Here is a 23,566-nt window from a genome sequence, read left to right as displayed (position 1 = left end):
TATTATTTTTTAAATCAAAACATCTATACCAAAAATTAGTAAACGATTAAAATTGGGTGTCATTTTGAGAAGCTTTTCATAAGGGGAAACAATTTTTAAAGTAGATGATGACATTTTGTTAATCAAATAAGTGGAAGTTAAAATGGCTTTGGCCAAAAGCTTTTAAGAATATTTTTTGAAATAAGTAGAGTTCTAGTGGTTTCTATTATATGTCTATGTTTTCTTTCCGCTAGTCCATTTTGTTGAGGTGTCTTAGGGCAATATCTTTGATGTCAAATTCCATTTTGTTTTAGATAGTTTTGAAAATCATTAGATAGATATTTTTCACCCGAATCCGATCTAAGAATAGATATATTGCTTTGAAATTAATTTTTAACTTTGATGTGAAATTCTTTAAATAAGGAAAAATTTTAATTTAAAATTAAGAAAGTATACTCATATATATCTAGTAAAGTCATCAATAAAAGTCACATAATATGAGTAACCACCTTTAGATATGACTGGAGAAGGTCCTCATACATCCGAGTACACCAATTCAAAAGGTCTTGTTGAAACAAAGATTCTCTTTGAAAATGTGATAGATTTCATTTTTTCAAAAATACAATCTTTGCAAGTCATATCTTTTTCATTACAAAATTTTCCTTCAAAAGAAAAAAGATACATTTTAGAATAGCTTGGATGTCCAAGTCTTTTATGTCAAGTTTTAATACCCTTATCTTGGACATAGGTACAAAATGATTTTAAAGGAAGAGACAATGAGTCCATAAAGTAAAGATCTCCCTTCGTATGGCCTTGCTCAATCTGCTTCCTGGACAAGAGATCCTGCACAAAGCGACCCTTAAATGAAAAAGATATTTCACATCCGTGGTCGGCAATTTGAGAAACCAAAAAAAGATTTAAATTTAGTTTGGAAACAACTCTAACTTTTGGGACAAAACTTTTTTTAAGATCTTTAGAATCTAATGGTCTTATACTCTTAATTTTTAAAATGGTTTCATCGGCCGTAGAAATACAAGATATGTTTGAGTTGGTGCATATATTGGGTAAGGCATTTTTATAAGGAGTCATATAGAAAGATGCTCTCGAATTTAGAATCCATGAATATATACCGGGTGAAGTTGAGGAGGCAATGGCGGCACCCGATGTAGGAGAAGTTACTTTAAGAATTTGTTGAAGTGCGATAGATATTTGGTCAAGTGTGTTTTTAAGATCCACTTCATTTTTGTCTTCTTCTTCCTTCTTGAGAGTAGATTCTTCAATGGAATCAACCATATACTTGAATGTTCCATTTAACTTTTGGGCAAACGGGTTTAATATGACCCGACTCATTACAATGATGACAAATAATCGTTTTTCTTCCACCACTATAGTTATTATTATTACTATAGTTATTTTGCCTTTCAAAGTGTGAAGGCTTATAGGTCTTAACATGGTTGTCGGGTTTAGATACCGTCAATACTTCATCACAACTTTTACTCATACCAAGACGAGTTTCTTCTTGAATAATTTTAGCAATAGCGTCTTCAAGAGGAAGATGAGTAAATCTATGTAGGAGATAAGATCTAACTTGCTTAAATTCGGGACGAAGCACATACAAGAATTGAAAAAATGTCTCTTGTTCCATTTGTTTTTGGCTAAGTTCCATGTCTTCAATAGTAACTCACCTAGGTTTTAAATGTGCTAGTTCATCCTATAGGGGATTCAAAGCACTAAAAAAGTCTTGGATACTCATTTTCTCTTGCTTGGTGGTTCTAACTATTTCTTACAAAAAATATGCTCTTGCAAGATCCTTTTGGGTATACATACCTTTCATGAAAAACCAAACTTTATTTATTGGCTTTTCAAAATTTAGCAATATTTGCATATATCTTAAGCTCGACATTGTTCATGAACCATCAAGAATTTTTGCATGGTTGCTCTCCCAATTTTCCACTTACTTATGATGATCCTCAATGGCTTTGGCACAAGCATCTCCCTCCAAGTCCTCTTCTTGATCCCCTTCTAGTTTTGTGAGCTTGAGTTGGGGTTCGGGGATAGTGCTTATCAGATATTTCCAAAGCTTTTTTCTTTTGAGATTGTTTTCTATGGCGGAGCCCACATCATGTAGTTTTTTCCGTTAAGCTTGAAGGAAAGGTCAATTTTGGTCTCCATTGCGTGAGCAAGGGAGGAAGAGGAAGAGAGTGGAAAGGAAAAGGGGAGAGCACAATCCCTTAGAAGACTTTGTCACGAACATGATCACTTGATGACAATCTTCCACAAGTCCAAGAGCACTTATGGCTTTGATACCATGTAATGAAATATGGGGAAGCTCGAAAAACACTAGTCACTAAGGGTTTACATGATTATAATCACACAAGTGCACGTGCACAAGTCCACCATGGGACAATATAAGAGCCAATAAGGCAATAATGAAAACACAAAAGTAAAAAATATCAGCTTTTATTCATTAAATGCTTAATACAAGCATTGAAGAAAACAAGAAGGGTTTACCCCTATTTTATACAGTCAGCCCCCATTCAAAGGAGAGACTATTGGGAGCTCCAAAGAGCTGTTGGGATATCCCAACGGTCAGAAATCTGACCGTTGTGCAGCCTCCAACAGCTCTTTGGCTAAGAACCAAAGAGCTCTTGGTCATTTGGCCAAGGACTAAAGAAAAGAGAAAATAAAAAAGGGCTACACGCAGTCCCTAGTGGATATTTTATTATAAGGAGAAAAGACCAAAATACCTGACTCAAAAAGAAAATTACAGACACATTATAGTATGCATTATATATATATATACTATTTTAACAAGGACAGCATTCCATATCTTTCCTTCCACAGGTCTAGTGTCTTCTAAAAGTGTGTGGAGCACATTCCTGCCTTTATGTTGTTGCAAAGAACTGTTCCAGTCCAATTCTCGGGCCAGTGCTGTCACATCCACTCTAACATATTATCTTTCTTTGTCTACCGCCTTGGCTTGATAATAGCTTTCAGTCAGAAGAATTAGAACCCATTGAACTGCCATTACTTTGCTTGAAGGGATGCTACCTCTTGACCAAACTTTGTAAACCTGTCAAACTTTGTGGCTCCTACTTGGACCTGGCCTACTTTACCCAATCTCCTATATTGGGCTGCCTATTCAAGTGCACACTAATGGGTAGGATCAATGTTGTCAGTATCAGTATCATACCTGAATCAATTTTCAAAATGATTCAGAGAATTAGCCGATTTGGATTCTGAAGTGAATCGAGCTGAATCTTCCATTTTTTCTTTTTTAATATAAAAAACAGGAAACAATTAAGAAAAAATATTAAAACCTTTTTAAGAATATTAGAATATTAACAATCAGCTGAGGGTCGAATTGGCTCTTTGTGAATCGATTTTGGGCCGATCTGATACAAATTGGCCAATTTGCAATGATACTGACAAAACTGGGTAGGATAACTTGGTAAAGCATGCTGTGCCTGATATAACCTTTTAGATTTCTGTATGAAGCAAGAATAAAGGGTATTATGAACTTATGATGAGGGAGAGTCAAGAATGTAAGGGATGTTTTTTTGAGGAAGCTAAAAATTTATCAGAAAAAGAATGTGATGCAAAGTCACCACCCATTACACGAAAACATATCATTAACAAGAACCTATTCTCAAAGCATCTAATCACGATTAATCACAATCAAGCCACTTTTAGTATCACAAGCTCTGATTTCACTTTGAATAAATACATGAAGGGTGCTTGTTTCTGAGGACGCCCTAAAGATTCAATCATTTTGCTCCTGCCAAGTACACCACTATGCTGCCAAGTACACCACTATGCTTGGAGCCACCATCTCCGTATACAATGCCACTTGTTCCCTCTTGTCAGTCATCACAGCTGCTCCCATTGGTAGCCAATACAAACAAGAGGCATGATCCCTAACAAAGGATATGTCTGATTAAGCCAATCTAAATCAGGCTTGGAAGAATGGACAGCGAGTATCATTGCAAATGAACAACCAATTCCTCCTCCATTTGACACATGTATTGGGATATTTTAATCTATTTTTTTTTTTGAAATTTCCGTGATATGTTCCTTTTTTTTACATTTTTTGAAGAGCCTTTCAAAATGAAAATATTTTGAGATATTGATGATATTGGTTAATATGAATTTAGGGTGAGAAATAATTTAGTAGTGCGGCCACATTCCATGTTCTAAAAAGAATGAATGCCAAACTATGATAAGAGGTGCAATGAAGTCATCAAGGTCTCCCAATACCTGGAATCTAATTTCCATAGCAAAGTTTTTGCATCTTCGAGGTTCAAAAATGCATCAAACATGTATTTGTACTTGACATGTGCACCATGCTTGTATTTGTACACAAGCTATTGATGTCGTGGTGGTAAATGCCTGTCTGCACCTTTCACAAGGTATTCTGAATCTGAATAGTTCTATGGATTTCATCATGCTTTCTTTTCTTGTACAAGCATTTGTAATGTATCAATATGTAATTCAATTACGATGCACATTTACTTGGAAGAGGGCCACCAAAGGCCAGCCTTTGATGAAATCTCGTTGTTGAGCACTTTTTTGTCGTGGTTGGGTAGCACACATTCCAAATCCATTTGGCATGGATGCCTAATGTGAATGCATAAATCTTTGCTTAGTTTGCTTTTAAGGCCGAATCACTCACCATTGAAAACATCCAGAGGAGATAATCAGCAAGTAAATGTCTTAACATGTGGCCAAAGCTTGTAGCCTGTTGATCATGTCATTGCTACTTATGTTGATAAAGTGCAGATTTAGAGCATTTTATAGGCTTCTAAGAAATTCTCTGGGATAAATTAATAATGACAACTGGGGCATTTCTTAATGTTGAAAAGCATGTTAACAATATTTCATGTTTTGGCCTATGTATTCTAGTAGGCCTTCATACTGGCATCATCGTACGATAACGTCACTGGGTATTCCTGGGTACAGGTCAACTCGATTTCCAGCTTAACTCAACCCATTTTATTTATCTTATGATCCAATCAGTGTATAGTCTATGCCCCATATTAAAAGTGTCTTCTGTTAACTATAAATTTGTTGATGATTATTTGTTCATTAACTATATACCTTTGACATGCTTTAGACTTTTGGTTCATAATTGACAGTTAATTTCATATTGAGATCATTTTGTAAAAGTTAGCATAATTGTGCATTTTGCTTATGTTTATATATATCCATAACCACACTCATTTTTTTAGAAAATTTTGTGGCATAGTTTCTGGCTCCTTTTGGTCACAATTAATGCACTAAATGCTCTCATATTCTTTTGGGTTGAAAAAGTTCCTGATGGTGATGATGATGGAATTACTGTTGTACTTTATAGGTTTCAATTCTCGTTAATTGTATGTTGTCTCCTTTATTTGGCATGAAACTAGAAATTAAGGCACAGTATTATTTTGATAACACGGCTAATAAATTCATTCTGCTCAGGGTCTGCTGATAGAACCGTTAAGTTTTGGGATCTAGAGACTTTTGAACTTATCGGATCTGCTGGACCTGAGGTATGTAAACTATCTTTGCTGCTGTTAGTGCTTGCATGCCTTTTCTATGGTAGGTTTTTAAATCATGGATATCAATTAAGCAATATTTTCAACAATATTTGAGGAACTGCACCGCCGGCTTAGTATGAGCTCAACAAGGCATCCATTGGCTTAGTAAAGAAAAATGTGAAGTTAAAAGTTGGTTTAGAAGCTATGTAACATGGGTATTTGTTAAATTGTATATATCTGTAGATATATAATATGTGTGTATTTATATGTATACATACCACTGCCACCGGTATCGCCAATATTATCGGCTATTTCAAGCTATGACACACAAACTCTTCTAACAGGGCACCACACACTGTCACACCCGCACCCTCACCCGCACCCAAGTGGGTGCGACACTTGGACACAACTTCCTTTGTGTTTGGTGGAGTCCACCACACTGAGGTCCATTTCTATCCAAAAATAGATTCAATTAACCCTAATCAAGTCCATTTTTATCTATATTATATATATATATATATAAATACATAAATGCACACACATATGTAGTGTTAACTTAAAACTGTTAAAAATTATATGTATATATACCCTCCCCACATCGCCGCACCCACACCCGCACCTATGTGACATAGATTTCAAGGTAGCCAATAATATCAGTAATATATTGCGATATTTTTAAAATATCACCAAAAACAAAATATATTTATAATATCGCGATATTTTTTTAGATTTTTTTTTATTATTTTAAGTTTGCATTTCCTATTTTTTTATTTCTTTATATTTTAAAACCTTTAAAACATGTTTCTTTATATTTGTGAAAGAAAATTAATGCAAATCCTATTATTTTTTTTATATTTTTTATTGTTATTTATATTTTTTTCAATTTTTTAAGCTCCCGAGATATTCTCGAGATTTATCAACTTTTGAAAATCTCTCCGAGAAAGACCCTCATCGAGAAATTACCTTTAACGATACAGGTTACTATGATACATATCAATGTATGTATCTATATATATATACACACATTTTATAATACCCACTAGGGGTAAAATAGTCTTTTTACATATTCCACGCATATTCATTTAGAATATGCTTTATCCTTTTTTTATTCTTTTTCTTTTTTTTTCCTTTTTTACATCATTGAGAAGGGCCCACAGTATGAACGTTGGACCCCTCCAACAGTCATAATTATGACCGTTGGAGGGGCTCCAACGTTCCTATGGGAGCCCCTCCTTGGGTCCTCTATTGTGTATAAATAAGGGGCTTTGCCCCATGTAATTGTCAAGCTTCTTGAAGCTTTCTCTATAAAAGTTCCTATATTTTTTAGCTATTTTTCTCGTTTTTATGTTTGTTGCCACTTTGTGGCTTGTTGTATTCTTGCCCATTATAGTGGCCTATTGCTTGTGTGCTTGTGCATTTTCTAGTCACTTTGTGACATTATCTTTTCTCTTTAGTGTTTCGTGATAATATATACATATGTATATATAGGATAACTAGAATATGTAAACCAGTGAAATTTGTAAACTGTTTGAACCATGGTTGCTAGTTGAGGAAGCGGGAGCGAGAAGCGAGGCACCTTCAAAATTTTAGGAAGCGAGAAGCGTGGGAAGAGAAGCGAATCACGAACCGTCTCGGAAGCGACCTAGGAAGCAAACTGGAAGCGACCTAGGAAGCGAACTGAAAGCGACCTAGGAAGCGAAAAAAGAAGAAAAAAAATAAAATGAAAAATAAAAAATGAAAAAAAGAGGGAAGCGAGGGGGAAGCGCGCTTCCCATAAGAGGGAAACACGCTTCCCATTTATGGGATGCTTCCCCATGCGTTTCGGAAGCGCGACGTTTCGCGCTTCTGAAATGCATATCGGGGAATCACGCTTCTCCTATGGTATAGGCACTTTCGGTAACTCTGACCTACCCATCTTCTTTCTCATCGGAGGACCACCACCATGGCGGGGAGGTTGTCCGACGAGGCGGCAGGGATACAATCCAGCGATGCTAAGAGAGAGAGAATCTAGGTCGGGCCCGGTCGTTGGTGGAGGAGCAGGAGAAGTGGCAGAGCCTCCACTGTCCGGTCTTCGACATTTGACTCGATATTTCCATACTCATAATATATAGATGGATTCAAATTTAAGTCTGCTACATGCAATGGTTTTTGCAATTGATTGTTCTATCTTTTATCAATTATCTCTCAAACCAAACCATATTTTACTTCATCATTGCGCAAATTTACCTATTAAGTAAAAGAATTTAAAGTAACCATTATAAAAGCTAAGTTAAAATTTAAAAACAAAATTTATAGTTAGTAGAATACAAAAAAATTAACTTATACCTTTATTTGTTTCTTTACACGGTCTATTTTTTCATAGATGTAACCCATATCAGGTTTTTCATTGCTATCAACCATTCGAAGTACACCAATTAAAGGGGCTATTATTTTAAGAGCATGACTTACTCTCTTCCAAAATTTTGAACTTGATATTTTTGAGAAACTACATTTTGACCAATCATCTCGAATAAACATGAACCTCAAGCTTTTTTTTGGAATTTTATATGCTTTTTAGGGTCAAAAACTTAGTAACATACCTTGTCACTGCTAGCCTATGTAGGTCCCTCAGTGTATGTTCTCATCATACTCAATACATGAGTATGTTTGTATATAAGTAGGACCAATTGCTTTGCTTTGTTAAAAATGTTTTTCAAATCTTGCAATTCTCCTATATCTTCCAACATCAGATTCACACAATCTGCAACACAAGGATTCCAAAACAAATGTTTTCTCTTTCTCCGTCAACAATTTATTTGCTTTGACATAATTGGAGACATTGTCGGTAACAACTTAAACCACATTATCTTCTCCAACTTGTTCAACAATCTCATTCAACATTCTAAAAAACAAATTTACATCTTTAACTTTATCAGATGCATCAACTGATTTCCAAAACATTGTTCTTAAGGGGAAATTACAAACAACAACAACAATGCCTTCATCCCAAACAATTGGGGTTGGCGATATGAACAAAAAAAAATAATTTTGGGTCCTCCACATGAATCCTTCTCCTCCAATCATTTCTATCCAATGTCATGTCCTCGGTAAGGTTCAAAGCCTTCATATCCTTTCTTATCATCTCCATCCACGTCTTCTTAGGCCTACCCCGACCTCTTTTAGCTAAGGGAAAATTAAAAAAAAAATTAATAAAGGTTCGCCCTGGTATCAATCCATCCATCTAATATTATGTTGCATTCATATTTGGATCAATGCACTTTGTATTGGTCTAAGAACTTTTTCGTTTTCTCAATTTCTTTCTTTAAAATTGGTTCTCGCAATTCATGTTATGATGGAGGTTTCACCTCTGGTTCAAATTGGCTTATGACTTCAATTATACTCTGAAATGAAGGCATTATGAGCTATGTATACATTGTATAATTTATGTATATGTATAATACATATATTGTACCAACGGGGGCTCCACTTGTCTTGTAGGGGCAGTTAGTGCACGTCACCTTGTGTTGGGATTTTGCAAGTTTAAAACCCAAAGGTATAATTGTATAACTGGTAGGGGTCTTCCTAACCTCGGCTTGCCTTTAAAAAAAACAATAATAATGTATATATTATATAGTTTATGTATTTGTTTTTTACATATATGATATATATGAACATTATTGCTTACTCATTTTAATTTAGCGAATTTACATGTTTTTTTGTTTAGATTCTTTAGAACAACAATGGAAGGGGCTTCTTTTGCAAGTGCTAATGGGTCCACTCCAAGTTTGACATTTTTAGAATTGAAAGATGTGCATAACTTAAAACGGAAATCTAATGATCGAGCATGGAATTAAGCCTACTGTAAGGATAAAAAAGATTTAAATTCTATAGCATGCGGTCAATGTGGATCAACTTATGAATGAGGCATATACAAAATAAAGCAACATCTACTTAGGATTGGAAGCAACACGAAGGCTTATGATAAAACAAATGCAGAAATCAAGCAAGTATTTTCTAAGTACATGGAGGAATTGAAGAAGAAGAAATAAGAAAGTGACAATTAATATATATAAAAGATCTGAATACATGTTCTCAACTTTCAATTCTAATGAAGGACCTACTGTAGTTTCATAGATAGAGGGGCAGCCGAGTAGTACATTCGGCTTGAGACCGCCACATGCAAACGGACCTATGGGTTTGTACTTTCAAAGTAATCTAGAGAAAGGAAGGCAAGGAAACAAACAAACCACGTTAAAGAATCGCTTCAAAAAGAAGAAAGGGAAACAGTGTGCCAGTGCATTGGTAGGTGATTTTATGAACCATGAATGTTTTTTCATACAGAGTCAACCAAAAATATAACTCAGAAATAGTCAAATAGATTATATATGAATTACATACACAAATATGTATGTATATATATATATATATAAATGAAACACAAATATAGAATATTATAAATTTGTAATATATGTTTATGATATGTTAATATATATAATTATATATTTACACAGAAAACATATATATATATATATGTGCAACTGTGCATTAGCATTTGTGTGTGTGTGTGGATTGCGGGTGCATGTGAAGTGTAAATTCTGAAAAAGAGCAGTAAAACAAATCATATATGAAGTACACACAAATATATAACTCACAATGACACAAACATAACTCAGAAATAGTCAACCAGAAATATAACTCACGAACATATTATCGGAACCAGTCAACCACAAAATTAGCTAAGAAATATAACTCAGAAACAGTCAAACTGATTATATATAAACAAATTATTTATATTATAAATTACATTACATAGATACGGTATTATATATAAACATATTATATTAAATTACAAACATATTATATATAAATTACAGTACATGCACAGATATATTTATATATAAATGCAGTATATATAATATATAATATGTAAAAATATGGTATTGTATATGCTGAAATACAATACATATAATATATAATATAACTAAAGTACAGTATAATTAACAGGAAGGAGAAAAAAAGGAAGAAGAAAAAAATGAAGAGGAAAGGAAAAGGAAAAAGAGTGAAAAAAGAAGAGTGAGAACAAGAGAGAATGAGAACGATAGAACAAGAGAGAATGAGAGAAAGACAGTGAGAACGAGAGAGAGTGAGAGAAAGAGAGAGGTGGCCATACCTTGGGTCGTCCTCTTCTTCCTCTTGCAAAAAAAAAAACACTGTGAGAGAGAGAGGAGGGCGTATTGGGTTGCCTTCTTCTTCTTTTTGCAAAAAACAAAAACACAGTGAGAGAGACAGAGAGAGAGGAGGGTGTACCTTGGTCGGGTCATCCTCTTCTTTTTGTTGCAAAAACCAAGAGAGGAGAGAGGGAGAGTGTGAAAAGGGGGGCAATTAGGGCCCCCTTTTTCCCTTTTATATGACCCATATGGGTCAACCAAAAAAAAATAGGACCGATTTAGGCTTATGCCTACTCGGTTCCAGCCTAGGTGGCACCTAGGTGCCAAATTAGGGCCACACCACCCAAGCCTAGTTGCCCAGGCGGTGGGGCTTCGCCTAGGCACTGCTTTTGACAACCAAGCTTGCGGGTCAGCAGGTCGACTCAGGTAACTCGGGCGGGTTAGGACCTAAATTTTTTAAGTGTTTTTTTACATAGTACTTTAAATATTGAATATGAAACTATGTTTTTTACAATGCAAATGCAAATAACCAAACTACAATGCAAATGCAAAAGATAAAACAAAACCCTAAATGTGGGGGTTTATTTGTTGTCCACACTCAGCCCCACACAATGCCCACACTGCACACACACAAAGACGATAAAGGAGGGCCTCACTTCATTGAGAGAGAGACCTGGCTGTCGGTGGTCACCTGATGGCCTGGTGCTAGGGTTTGAGGAGAGGAAGGCAGGAATCGAGAGATTTCTCATTAAAAAACTTTTATAATGTTAAGAACCGCTTCGTATCGGGCAAACCGGTTCAACACCTGACCCGACTCGGTGACTCTGTGCCAAACCGATACACACAGTCTCAGTCGTTCGACTCAGGACTGACTCGCTGGGTTGCCAAGTCGAGCGATTCCAGACTGGTGACCCAGTAAACTACTGATCCGACTCAGGCGATTCCCGAGTCGGATCGCCGGTTTTGCCAACTATAGCTGGAATCATGTTTCACATTACTTTTCTGATGTGTATTCTTTTGCTTGCATTATCAGGCTTCAGGAGTACGTTCTATGGTCTTTAATCCTGATGGAAGAACACTTTTCTGTGGATTGCATGAATGCTTAAAGGTAGTATAATTTTAAAGGTTTAGCTGAAATATTGATAAACTGGTCCCTGTTTTTGTTTTTTTCTTCTGAACTTTATGTTGTTTAATCAGGTGTTCTCATGGGAGCCTGTCAGATGCCATGATGCAGTTGACATGGGATGGTCTAGATTAGCTGATCTTAACATCCATGATGGGAAGCTTTTAGGCTGTTCCTTCAATCAAAGTTGTGTTGGAGTTTGGGTTGCTGATATCTCGGTAATATTCTATCACTCATGATCTGCTGAAATCCTATCTAGTCTTTATCCTTTCTTTCCCCTCTACTTGCAAATGAATAGAACTTTGTAATGATAATGCTACATCTAATTCCAACTTTGCAGCGTATAGCACCATATGCAGTTGGTGGCGTAGCTAGAAATGGTCATATGGAGCCCCAATCCAATCCGAGGGAAGACCAACCTGTACAGAAGTTAGAGAGTAGTTTAAAGGCTAACACTAAATCATTTTCTCCATCTGTGAATCCTGAAACAAAAGAAGCTAAAGTTAATCAATCATCTTACAGTAAGCACTTTTTCTTGCCTTTTTCACTCTTCTACTCATCTAGATGTATACCATTTGTAAGCATGTCTTCTTCATGGCTTCATACCTAGAATGTTTTATACATCATGTTGTGCTTCTCAGATGACAATTTCTGCTTTTTTTTTCATTTTCAGCTGCTGTAACTCCACCTCGTACTCCCCCAAGATTTGGTGCAATTAGTGATTCAAAGATTGTTGCTTCTAACTCAACAGCAGCATGCAATCCATCTGCCTTGAAGAAAAATGCCATGCCAAAAATTCCACCTGCAACCAGCACCCAAGTCTTAACTAAGCCTGATGTTGTGCCCGTCATTATCCCTAGAAACAGCCAAAAACTCGAGCAACCAGCTGATTCCAAAGTCTTCACTAGGCCTGATGTACCAGTTATTGTCCCTAGAAACAGCCAAAAGGTTGAGCAACCAGCTGATTGCAAAGTCTTAACCAGGCCTGATGTTGTACCAGTTATTGTCCCTAGAAACAGCCAAAAACTTGAACATCCAACTGATTCCAAATCTGAAAACACTTCTGTTGAAAGAACAGTTTTAGTGCCAAAGCCATCACACATACGGAGACAATCTTATGGTAGAGGTGGTATTGATGTTGAACCCATTTCAACCCATTCTGGATCATCTATTAGCAAAAACAATGATTTGAACCGGGAATTGGATAAGAACTTTTTCCCTGGTCTTGACACAAGAGGCGACACTTCTAGATGTGGTGAAGGAAATGCAACAAATACCAGGAATGTTGCTGAAAAGTTTGAAAGAAGTTCATCAGTAGGGCATAAATCGAGCAGTCAGCCTGAAAATTGTAAATTCCTGCAACTTCTATTCTTTGTTTTGTAGTTACCACAATATACTTTGGGATTACACGAGTTTTAAACTGTTTGGCCATGTTCTTTTCATCTTTGTGATTTTATTATTTTTCTTCCTGGTGACACCTAGTCAGTTTCTTTTTATAAATTTTATTGTTTGACCCTCAAAAGAATTTTTTGCTGCATGTAGGGGATAAAATAAAGTTCCAAAAATATGAAGAGCAGTATATGATGCTCCTGCAAATTGTTTGACCCAAATTTCTTGCTCACATTATAGCTTGCGGCTTTCTTAGATTTAGACCTTAAGTAGTTCTGGTTTTATGCATCTCAAATCCATTCATGCCTTCACTAATCTATGGATGATCCTAAGGTGTTTTAAAATAAATTTTGAAATGTGTGCCTTTTCTGTTGTTGTTTGATATCGGTCTATAGTTGGAATCCTGAAAAATTCCATGCTCAGATTCTAGAAAGAAGTAGCTGCGTTCTAATGGCTGGAAAATTCATTGTGTTCATCCATAAAAATTTTTTTGCTTTCAGGTGATGTTAAACCACTTGATGGAATCAGAGGAGCAAATACTATAGAATGTTCAAGAGGTATGGCATACAAAGCCAATGGTTTGTTCAAGTACATTCATAAGCTTGAGTATTTTAACTCTCTATTTTACCTACCCAGATAAAAGACATTCCACCGGAAGAACACGTTCTCTGGTGGAGAGCTGGGAGAGGAAGGAGAGATCTCCAAGCAGTGACTCACTAGCAATGAGTGCTTCCTCTGACTCAGTGTCTGGACCTGATAGCTCACGTTCTGTTTTGGTGGGATTTTGATTTCCTGTTCTATTGTTGCAGAAGTTTTATTGTTGATTTCATTTACAATCTTCATATGATATTCATTAGTTCTGCTGAAACTTTTTATGCTTTCTTCTTGGCCAGAAAGATCAGTTTCAGGCAGTTGACAGTGGCTTGCCCTCAGCTTCCGATGAGGATGAGTGTGATAATGCATTGAAAGATCATGAGTTGTTTTCAAGCGATATGCAGTCTCGTCTTACAAAGTTACAGGTATGTGCTTCCAGTGCTTTAGGAGTCCTGTTGTTGAGGTAGACATTCAGCAAAGGTTTATATCTGTAATGTTTTCTTGGATTTGTTGTTTTTGGTAATTTTTTACTCTGGAAATCCTTCTCCACAATTGTGACTAATAAGCATGATCTTAATCTTTCTAGTAATGCTCTCATTTATTGTACTAAACTAGCGTTGTATGATTCCTGCATAGTTCTTAGCTGAAAGCTTGATTGTCAGTAGCATTCATACGGATGTCTAGAAGGTGACTCAGATCTGTCACATCTATCACTGCCAGGGATCTCCTACAAGAGCATTTCTGTTGCTCTGTGTTCATTGTTTGTGTGTATATGATATTGGGGTTGCTGCTTCAAATAGCTCTGGCTTCTTCGTTGTAGGAAGCCGTTGTCTATTGTCTCTGGCTTCACTTTGGAGCTTACCTGAGTGGTTTAATAGATTCAGCTTCAGCGGATATTTTCCTATTGAGTGCTTAAACTTGTGATTGATACTCCTGAAAGACGGTTGCTGTGTTTTTGCTTTAACCTCTCGCATGCGAGTGTTTGTGTGACTCCCTTTAAAGCATTATTAAAATGTCTCTGTCGTATGGGTGCACAATTGTTAATTTTACAATCTTATCTGCTGGATCTTTCAATACTAAGGAGGATAAATTTAATCTCTAGCTTATCCTTGTCATCATCATCATGGCATCTTCCATCTAGGAATTTGGTGGCTAGTCACTGACTTTAAAACGTATAAAAATAAATAAATACATTATATATATATATATATATATATATATATATATATATATATATATAGAGAGAGAGAGAGAGAGAGAGAGAGAGAGAGAGACTCTAGGAAGTGGCATTTGGGGGTTTGAAGCTGTCACATGAATACTCTTTTACTGCTGTATTGTATCCCTTATCTGCAAGTTGTGTTGGGAATCTCCATAAAAAGACTGTATTCACAGCAGTATCCATGTGACATAGGTTCGAAGTTCACAAATTTAAAATTTGTAGCTCTTACAATACTATAGTATGAGACTTTCATTTGGTAAGATTGTTTCTATGATTCTCTGCCATGCTTGCCAGCTGGGATACATATATTTCAACCATAGTTACCGGAAGTGCCCTTGGGAGTGGGGAAGCGCGAAACATCACGCTTCCAAAACGTGCTGGGAAGAACACAAAAAAAATGGGAAGCTCGCTTCCGCCTTTTTTTTTTTGTATTTTTAATTTTTTTTTTCTCTTTTTTCGCTTTCCCCTTGCTTCCTAGGTCGCTTCCGGTTTACTTCCGAGACGATTCGTGGTTCGCTTCTAAGTCCTCCCACGCTTCCCGCTTCCTAAAATTTTGAAAGTGCCTCGCTTCCTGCTCCTGCTTCCTCGACTGGAAACTCTGATTTCAACTGTTGGCTTTACTTTTTCCGTAGCATGGGCATGTAAATACTGGCATAACTATGTAGTATAAACATTCTTTGATGCTTGAGTTAGAAAACATTTTGTGCTTTGAGAGAATTTTGTCTTCCGATATTCTTCCAAAATTTATTTGAATTTTATCTATACTTGCCTCCTTCCAGTGAATAAGAGGTCTTGACTTCCCCTTGTTGAGACTAATTTAGGAAAGCTTAAGTAATGGACTTACTCTGATGGTCTCAACTTGTTTGTTATGCATGTCCACAATTGACATAGTGCGTGTTAATATTTGGGAATTTAATTAGGGTTTTGTGTGCATACTTGGCAGAGTCCTTTAGCATATGGCTCTTTATGACTTTGTCTTGCATCTTGCGCTGGTGCCAGTCCACTCTTTTGGACCTTTTTCATGCTTTTGTTATGCTGCATTGCAACATCATCTTATTAATGCAGTTGGATTTTGAAGATACTATATTTTTGAAGATTCTCAGATTTCAACATTAATTTTCAGGTAGTACGGCGCTTCTGGGAGAGGAAGGACATAAAAGGTACTATTAGTACCATGGAGAAAATGAGTGATCATTCTGTAGGTATTCTATTCAAGCTACAAAAGTGTAGCTGATATTAACCTTTTGTTAGTCTTTGTTTCCAAATATTCTCATGCTGTCTTCATCATCATTGCATACACAGGTGCAAGCTGGTGTAATCAGTGTATTCATGGAGAAATTTGACTTTGTCACACTGGATATATGTGCTTGTATGTTACCGCTGCTTAGTGGCTTACTCGGTAGCAAGATTGACAGGCATGTGCTTCCTTTCTCTTGTCCTACTTTATGTTTTGCAGCAAGGCTAAGCACATCATTTATACACTTTCAACTTCTGATGGTTTGTTTTCTTGGTCGACAGGCACATAAGTGTATCACTGGAGATGCTGCTAAAGCTTGTGAGGACCTTTGGGCCGGTAATCCATTCAACAATATCAGGACCAGCATTAGTTGGGGTTGATCTTCATGCAGAACAGCGGTCGCTATCCTAATTGCCATCAATCTTATTTCTAATTTACGCTTGCTATTGATAGTCTTTTCCTCACTCATCTTTTTGCCCACTGGATGCAGGCTTGAGCGCTGCAATCAGTGCTTTGCTGAGTTACAAAAGATTAAGCAAAGTCTCAATTCTCTGTTAAGGTAAGTGGGTGCAACATTTGAATAAGTTGAGTTACCAAAGCGTGTTTGCTATTGAGTTCTCAAATGTTTCTGGTTCTGTCAAAAAGGGAAAGTTCTTCTGATTCAAGCAGAGAACAGTCACGTCTCTGACAAGGTTTTTTGTCCTCAAGTAATGTGATCATTTTGTTGACATCAAAATCATATGGCAGGTGTTAGTGCTAATCTTGTCATGTGTTAAGAAGTAATGCATGAGCCATAGTCACCAATATCACCAGTATTTTGAAAATATCACGATAGTATTGGTTTTTTTGCAGTAGCTGATAAAAACTTCAACATAAATGTCATGATAATATCCCAGTAAAATCATAATATTTTGAAATTTTTCTTATTTTAATTTTTTAAGTATATCTTTTTCTATTTTATGTTTCTTTTATGTTCTTTTTTTATCCTTTTTGTTTTTTTGAAACAGCCGAGATTTTTTCAAGAAAAACTACTTTTTAAATAGAATCCTAAGAAACTCCCGATAACAAGATTGGTGACTGGCTTAAACCCATTATTTCTTTTGTTAGGCCAGTCAAGACCCCATTTCCTTCTGTAGATAAAGTGGCCCAACTGCTGGATTGCCTAGACTGTGTATATGCAAGGACATCTTTCTCTAACCTGTGGATGCTTAATATTTTACCTCTTCGTTAATTGTTTAAGCTTCCACTAGATATTCTATACTATTTAGGAGTATGCTAGTCATCAACTTCAAGTTAGATGCTTTCCAAGGAATTTTAAGCTCTTCCCAATTGTCCCCTCTTGGGATTTTCAAAGGCCTTCACAGACCATTGGAAGGATTTAAAGCCATCTGGAAATTTGTAACTATTGTTAAAAGCATCACAATTTTTGTAACTGATGTATGTTTGCCTGTTTTCTCGTACAGGAAGGGCGGGCTTCTGTCGAAGGCTTCCCATGAATTAAATCTAGCACTTCAGGAAGTATAACAGAGCGACATTGGGAGTTTTGCCCTATGTGGTCTTGTTTAGGCTTCAGTTTTGCAAGATATCTATTGCCCATAAGAGCAAACTCGCCATAAGGAGAGTACTAGATGCATCAGAATTTTGTGCACAGGATCACGTTTGCTCATTGGGCGAAGGCTGGTTTCAGTCTGCCTCTCTAATTATATCACCAGGCTACAGAAATGTGTTGTGTTATTGCAGAGGTTGAGCTTTATATTGGAGGCCATACATGTGGTTGTTGATGGGTTTGTATCATCATATTTGCGTTACATCCCTTGATTTGTATATGTTATACACCAATTGTGATGTACTACTGCAACTTTGAATCAATAGTGAATGTCAAATTACACGCTCTTCTTTTGGAATTCTGTTGGTTTTATGGTTTGCCACAGGCCTCATTTGAAAAGCTGACATACCCTGTGCGTCTCTGGTAGAATTTGTTAAAAGAAAAAAGTGTAGCAGTAGATCCCACGGAGAAAACAGCAAAGGGGTAACATAAGTAAATAATAATTGATACCGTGAAAGAAAAACAAAGGGACATAAGTACAGTGTGTGTGGGAGTGCCTTCGAACGAAACTGTGGAGACTGGTTGAAAATGGGTTGGATACAGCTCAGATACCAGATCTCTCCACATCCAACTTTTGTGATATGGAACTTGAAAATAGTTCCTGTTCTAAAAGCTTTATGGATATGGATGCCGATCTGCTTGGCTTGATACAAACATGCCCCATTCTCAGCCTTAATATGCTTTAAAACATGTTCATCATCGGCTTGAGTGTGTTGACATGTTGGGTAAACTGTGAATCTCGGTTTACCAAACCCCACTGGTGCACAGGTGTGTCCATGGGGGTGGTCGTGGGGCTCCACCAGTTTTTTTTTTTTTTTTTAAAAAGAAGGTTCATGCCTTGTAGGTATTGCTGAAAGCAATCTAGAAGACAAGCCAACATTTTCATTCTGCCATCTATACGAAATAAGGTGTTCGTAGAATCGGCAAACAGAAAAAGCTAAACTTTGGCAGGTGGCAGCAGCCTATCATGAGGGTTTGTTCTTTAAAGCAAACAGAAAAGTGATGTCATTCCTTGTAAACAAGTGCCTTGCTCACCTGGCTTACAATGAATGGCAGCATAGCTCCCTATGTAGTTGGCTGGTGGGTTGGCTTAGAAGGAATGTGTTCAGATCGTTTTTGCTTTTTTGTTTTAGTGCAGAGTTGCACAGATTAAATTTGTTAAATTTTCTGTTATAAGACAAGACAATTGACTAAAACAATCAATTCATTAAGAAAATCCATTAGTACAGGATTATGCCTATCCTTATGACTTTGTGAGTTCTTGATTCAGTTGCGTGTTAGAACTTTAACCAACAGGCAGCCTTTGATGCCCAAGCATATCAACACAAAGCCTTCCTCTTGTAAATTGTAATTATATTCAATTCAAATTGGGTAAAACATAATAAATAACAAAAAACATAAAAGACGTAGAAAGAAAAGGAAGACGTCACATTGCAATTTTTTTAAAACAACATTTCAATACAATGTCTTATCAATAGTATTGCCAGACAGAGCAGGCAACTACTTGTGCCCAGTGCTTCAGCTTTGTCATCGTCATCTTTGAGTTGCCTTCTGTCACGAACACATAATCAAAGACGAATTTGTTGGCGTATTCGCAAAAACAGAACCTAAATGTAAATGTTTATGAGTAGACACCATGAAGCAACGTGCTGGTGCTCAGCATTCTCCTCAGCTTATCGGCGCCCACGATGAGCTGAGGCCTTAGGTCGATGGTGAGCAAAACCCTGAACCCAAAAAGATTTTCAGAATGTGGGCAATAGGGGTGTTGGTGGCTGATGACTCTCATCATACGTACAGCCCCAACCCTCTCCTTTTATAATAGGAGATAGGGGTCACCTGATGGGTTGGACCCAGACCCAAAATGTCCAACAGAATTCCCAACAACACATAAATGACATAAATTGAAAGAGTTTCATCCAAACCTGAGTTAGATGCCACAGCAAAACTATACTCTCTGGCGTATAGAGATCGACAATTGATTGCATAATATAAATTTAGTTCAGGCAATGTACTGCACAATCTGTGATCTTCTTCAGACAGAAAACCAAAGCCCAATTCTATGCGTCCTTTGAGCTCTTATAAATCCACATCACTTAGGGGCTTAGCTATGAGAATACTGCAAGTTTGTTTGAGAAAAATGGCTCCGGCTACCGGGCTGCTTATCTGACGTTGGTTGACCATATCTGACATCGTTGCCCGGTATAGCATTTTCTTTCCTACTCTGATTCTCTGCAAGTGAAAGATTGTTAGGCTGATCCATTGATGCAAGGAAATGGAACAATCCCAACTTACAGAAATAGTACGAGTCATGAGAAAATGGAAAACTGTCTGGTTGTCACCTTTTTGCATCCACTTTATGTTCAATTTTTCAAGCTTTCGGCAGCCAGGAGCGGCTACTTTTGGTCCCAAAATTTAAATTCAAATCCCTAACGGCTACTTTTTGTGACAAGATTGTGGTCAAGGGCAATATTCAAAGGGTAAAGCAACTAATGAGATTAACAGTTTCTTAGACAAACAATTAAGAGCCAAAAGAGCAATAATGTTGGCCAACATCTTTTCGATTGTTTCATCTGCCATGTCTTGGATGCTGTTCATCATGATCATGAACGGCTCTGAAATTTTGTGGGGCCCATCTGGGACATAAACAACATGGCCATCTTGGTTTGATGCCGTTCAACAATATGGATGAAAGGCATCAGAAGAACCCCTGACTCAGAGAGAATGGTACTTGCGGAAGTAGCCAGCATTATACCTTCATTATCTCTTCTATCATAAGCCCTTCTTGTCAGCAATTTATGTAAAACAAATATAGAAAGCGTACCTATATTTGCCATAGAGCGTGTGCAGGGTATTCTGCGTTCTCCTCAGTCGGTCGATGTCCACGATGAGCTCATGCCTAAAGTTGACGGTGAGCAGGACCCTGAACCTATGGTACTAAATGTAGGCTAGGCTGAGGCTAAATGACAATAGTTTCTCATCATACATTGCCCAACAACCTCTTTATATACTAGAGGTAAGGGAGGTGGTTCAATGAATGTAGACACTCTACATTCACGTAACCTCCTCCACTAAGCATTAACCATCCTCCATTATGCAGCCCACTACTCTACTATGCTTTTAATGTCAAACCGGGTCACCCAATAGGTTGGACTCGGATCCAAATGTCCAACATTCTCTCACTTGACCCATTGACACTAAAACTATATTAAATTGAAATTTATATCGTTATCTCGATTTAATTTTTCATGTGGGTTCACATGATACCCTTTATCACAAGGATGAATCAAATGAGTCATGGAGATGAACACTCCTTTATGAAATGTCATATTCCCATGTACTACACTACAATTCATCTTCAGTGCTTAAGCATGTTGAAATTACCTTTATGAATAGGTTGGTCTCTTACTTATTCTATTGGTCCTTTAATATTGTTATTTTGTTATTCTCTTTAACCCATATGAGAGATCATTTATGTAAAATCAACAATATATAAATCCACAGAGAATCAAATTTATATACATAAATGTGATCATCAGAAGGAAGAAAAAAGACTCATCCCCTTTACATGTTGGGAATACAATCCCGGTGCTAACCCTTTAGTAAAGAGATCCGCAGTCATTTCCTTTGTCTCAATTGTATCAATACATACCAGATGATTCTCAGCCCTTTCTTTAACAACAAAATATTTTAACTCCATGTGTAGATACGATGTTGAGCTCTTGTTGTTATTTGAAAAGGACAAGACTGCTTCATTATCACAAAAAATCTTTAGTGGTCTCTCAATAGAGTTCACAATACCAAGACCTATAATGAAGTTTCTTAGTCAAATGGCCTGTGATGAAGTCTCGTATAGAACAATAAATTCTGCCTCCATGGTACGAGCAATAGTGGTAGACTGTTTTCCACTTCTCCATGAGACAACACCATCCGCTAGTAGAAGAATATATTCAGTAGTAGATTTTCTATTGTCAATACACCATCCTAAGTCTGTATCAGAGTATCCAACGACCTCTAGGTGGTCAGCTTTCCTGTAGCTCAACATATAGTCTTTAGTTTCTTGTAAATAGTGCATGACCTTCATTGCTGCCTTCCAGTGCACAATGCCTAGATTTGACTGATATCTACCAAGCATTCCCACAACAAATGCTATATCAGGTCGAGTGCAGGTCTACGCGTACTGCAAACTACCAACTGCCGAAGCATATGGAACAACATCCATCTTAGCCTTTGCAATATCATCTTGAGGACAGTTCTTTAAGCTCAATTTATCCTCTTTCACTATAGGTGCCGAACTAGAAGAACAATTCTCCATCTCATATCTTTTAAGAACCTTAATGATATAGGATTTCTGAGAGAGGCCAAGGACACTTTTAGTTCTATTACGACGGATCTCGATTCCAAGAACATAAGTGGCCTCACCATGTCCTTCATATCAAAATGAGAGAAAAAAAATCTTTTGTTTCATATAATAAACTCAAATCATTAGTTGTAAAAAGAATATCATCAACATATAAAACTAAAATTATGAACTTACTCTCACTAGTCTTAATGTAAATACACTGATCAACAATGTTTTCAGTGAATCCAAAGTTCATAATTACCTGATTGAACTTCTTATACCACTGACGGGAGGCCTATTTAAGTCCATAAATTGACTTATTCAACTTGCAAACTAAGTTATTCAAGTCATCTATACTGAAACCAGGAGGTTATTGCATGTATACCTCCTTATTCAGATCCCCATTCAGGAAGGCAGTTTTTGCATCCATCGGATGTAGCTCTAAATCAAAATGAGCTATAAGGGTCATGATTATCCTCAATGATTCCTTAGTTGAGACAGGAGAAAAAGTCTCATTATAATCAATGCCCTCTATCTGTATGAAACTTTTTGCAACAAACCTAGCCTTATATTTTTTCACATGATCTTTAGAGTCTATTTTGGTCTTATAGACCCATTTACAACTAACAGGTCTAACTCCATCAAATCGAGGTACAAGATCCCACACTTGATTCTTTGCCATAGAGTCAAGTTATTCTTTCATGACATTGATCTAATGTGTTGATCTTTCACTTTTAATGGCTTCTGCAAATGTGAAGGGATCTTCATTAATGTCTATGAAATCATTTGACTCTTGTAAATACACCACATAGTTCGGATGGATAGCAGATTCTTGATTCTAGTGGACCTCCATATAGGTGCTACAGATGGTTCAAAATGAGCCTCTGTATTCTGTTGTTGTTGTATATCCTCATCAACAACTGGATCTAGTTGGGATTGATGTTTATTGACTGGGATTTCTCTTACATTATTCGAAGGGACGATGATAGGAAAAATTAAGTTTTTATCCTTAGCAGGTGTAAAACCTGAATCTTGCATTTTATCAAAATCAATATTTTGAGACGCATCTATCTTAACAGAATCTTGCTTTATCTGTTTTCACTATCTGTGGTGTATGAGATGAACAATAAAACCTAAAGCCCTTTGACCTTTCTGAATAACCAATGAAGAAACCACTAGTTGTTCTAGGATTAAAAGCTTCTACATGCGGGTTATACAATTTAGCTTTCGCCAGATATCTCCATATGCGCATATATGACAAAGAAGGTTTTTTATCTGTCCATAACTCGTAAGGAGTCTTTTGAACAACCTTCGTAGAAACTTTATTCAAAATATGCATTGTGTCCTAAAAGCTTCACCCCACAAGGTCAAAGGAAGGTTTGAATGATTCAACATCACTCGAATCATTTCTTTA

At 36.7% G+C, this 23,566-nt stretch overlaps 1 protein-coding gene across 2 annotated transcripts in view; it reads left to right on the top strand.

The window, feature by feature from the left end:
• LOC149834643 (katanin p80 WD40 repeat-containing subunit B1 homolog KTN80.4-like) overlaps nt 1–18,111 on the top strand; it is a 52,968-nt gene extending 34,857 nt beyond the window's left edge. Inside the window, exons 6-18 of one of the 2 annotated variants that reach the window (XR_016432797.1) lie at nt 5,440–5,510; nt 11,679–11,753; nt 11,843–11,986; nt 12,109–12,289; nt 12,442–13,116; nt 13,658–13,714; nt 13,794–13,933; nt 14,051–14,176; nt 16,094–16,172; nt 16,273–16,385; nt 16,489–16,605; nt 16,698–16,766; nt 17,671–18,111. Coding sequence is in view for 1 of the 2 variants with exons in the window: in XM_090011518.1 (XP_089867644.1) it covers nt 5,440–5,510; nt 11,679–11,753; nt 11,843–11,986; nt 12,109–12,289; nt 12,442–13,116; nt 13,658–13,714; nt 13,794–13,933; nt 14,051–14,176; nt 16,094–16,168; nt 16,273–16,385; nt 16,489–16,605; nt 16,698–16,766; nt 17,671–17,731 (1,904 nt within the window). In the remaining variant the exon portion in view is untranslated. The remainder of the gene's footprint in view (nt 1–5,439; nt 5,511–11,678; nt 11,754–11,842; nt 11,987–12,108; nt 12,290–12,441; nt 13,117–13,657; nt 13,715–13,793; nt 13,934–14,050; nt 14,177–16,093; nt 16,173–16,272; nt 16,386–16,488; nt 16,606–16,697; nt 16,767–17,670) is intronic. The other variant, XM_090011518.1, reaches the window with a different exon arrangement.
• The last annotated feature ends 5,455 nt before the right edge of the window (nt 18,112–23,566 follow it).

Source organism: Nuphar pumila, chromosome 6, assembly GCF_984573655.1.
Source record: "Nuphar pumila chromosome 6, dmNupPumi1.hap1.1, whole genome shotgun sequence".
NCBI lineage: Eukaryota > Viridiplantae > Streptophyta > Magnoliopsida > Nymphaeales > Nymphaeaceae > Nuphar > Nuphar pumila.
Note: the sequence above shows the minus strand (reverse complement) of the source record. Positions and strands in the feature narration are given on the sequence as shown.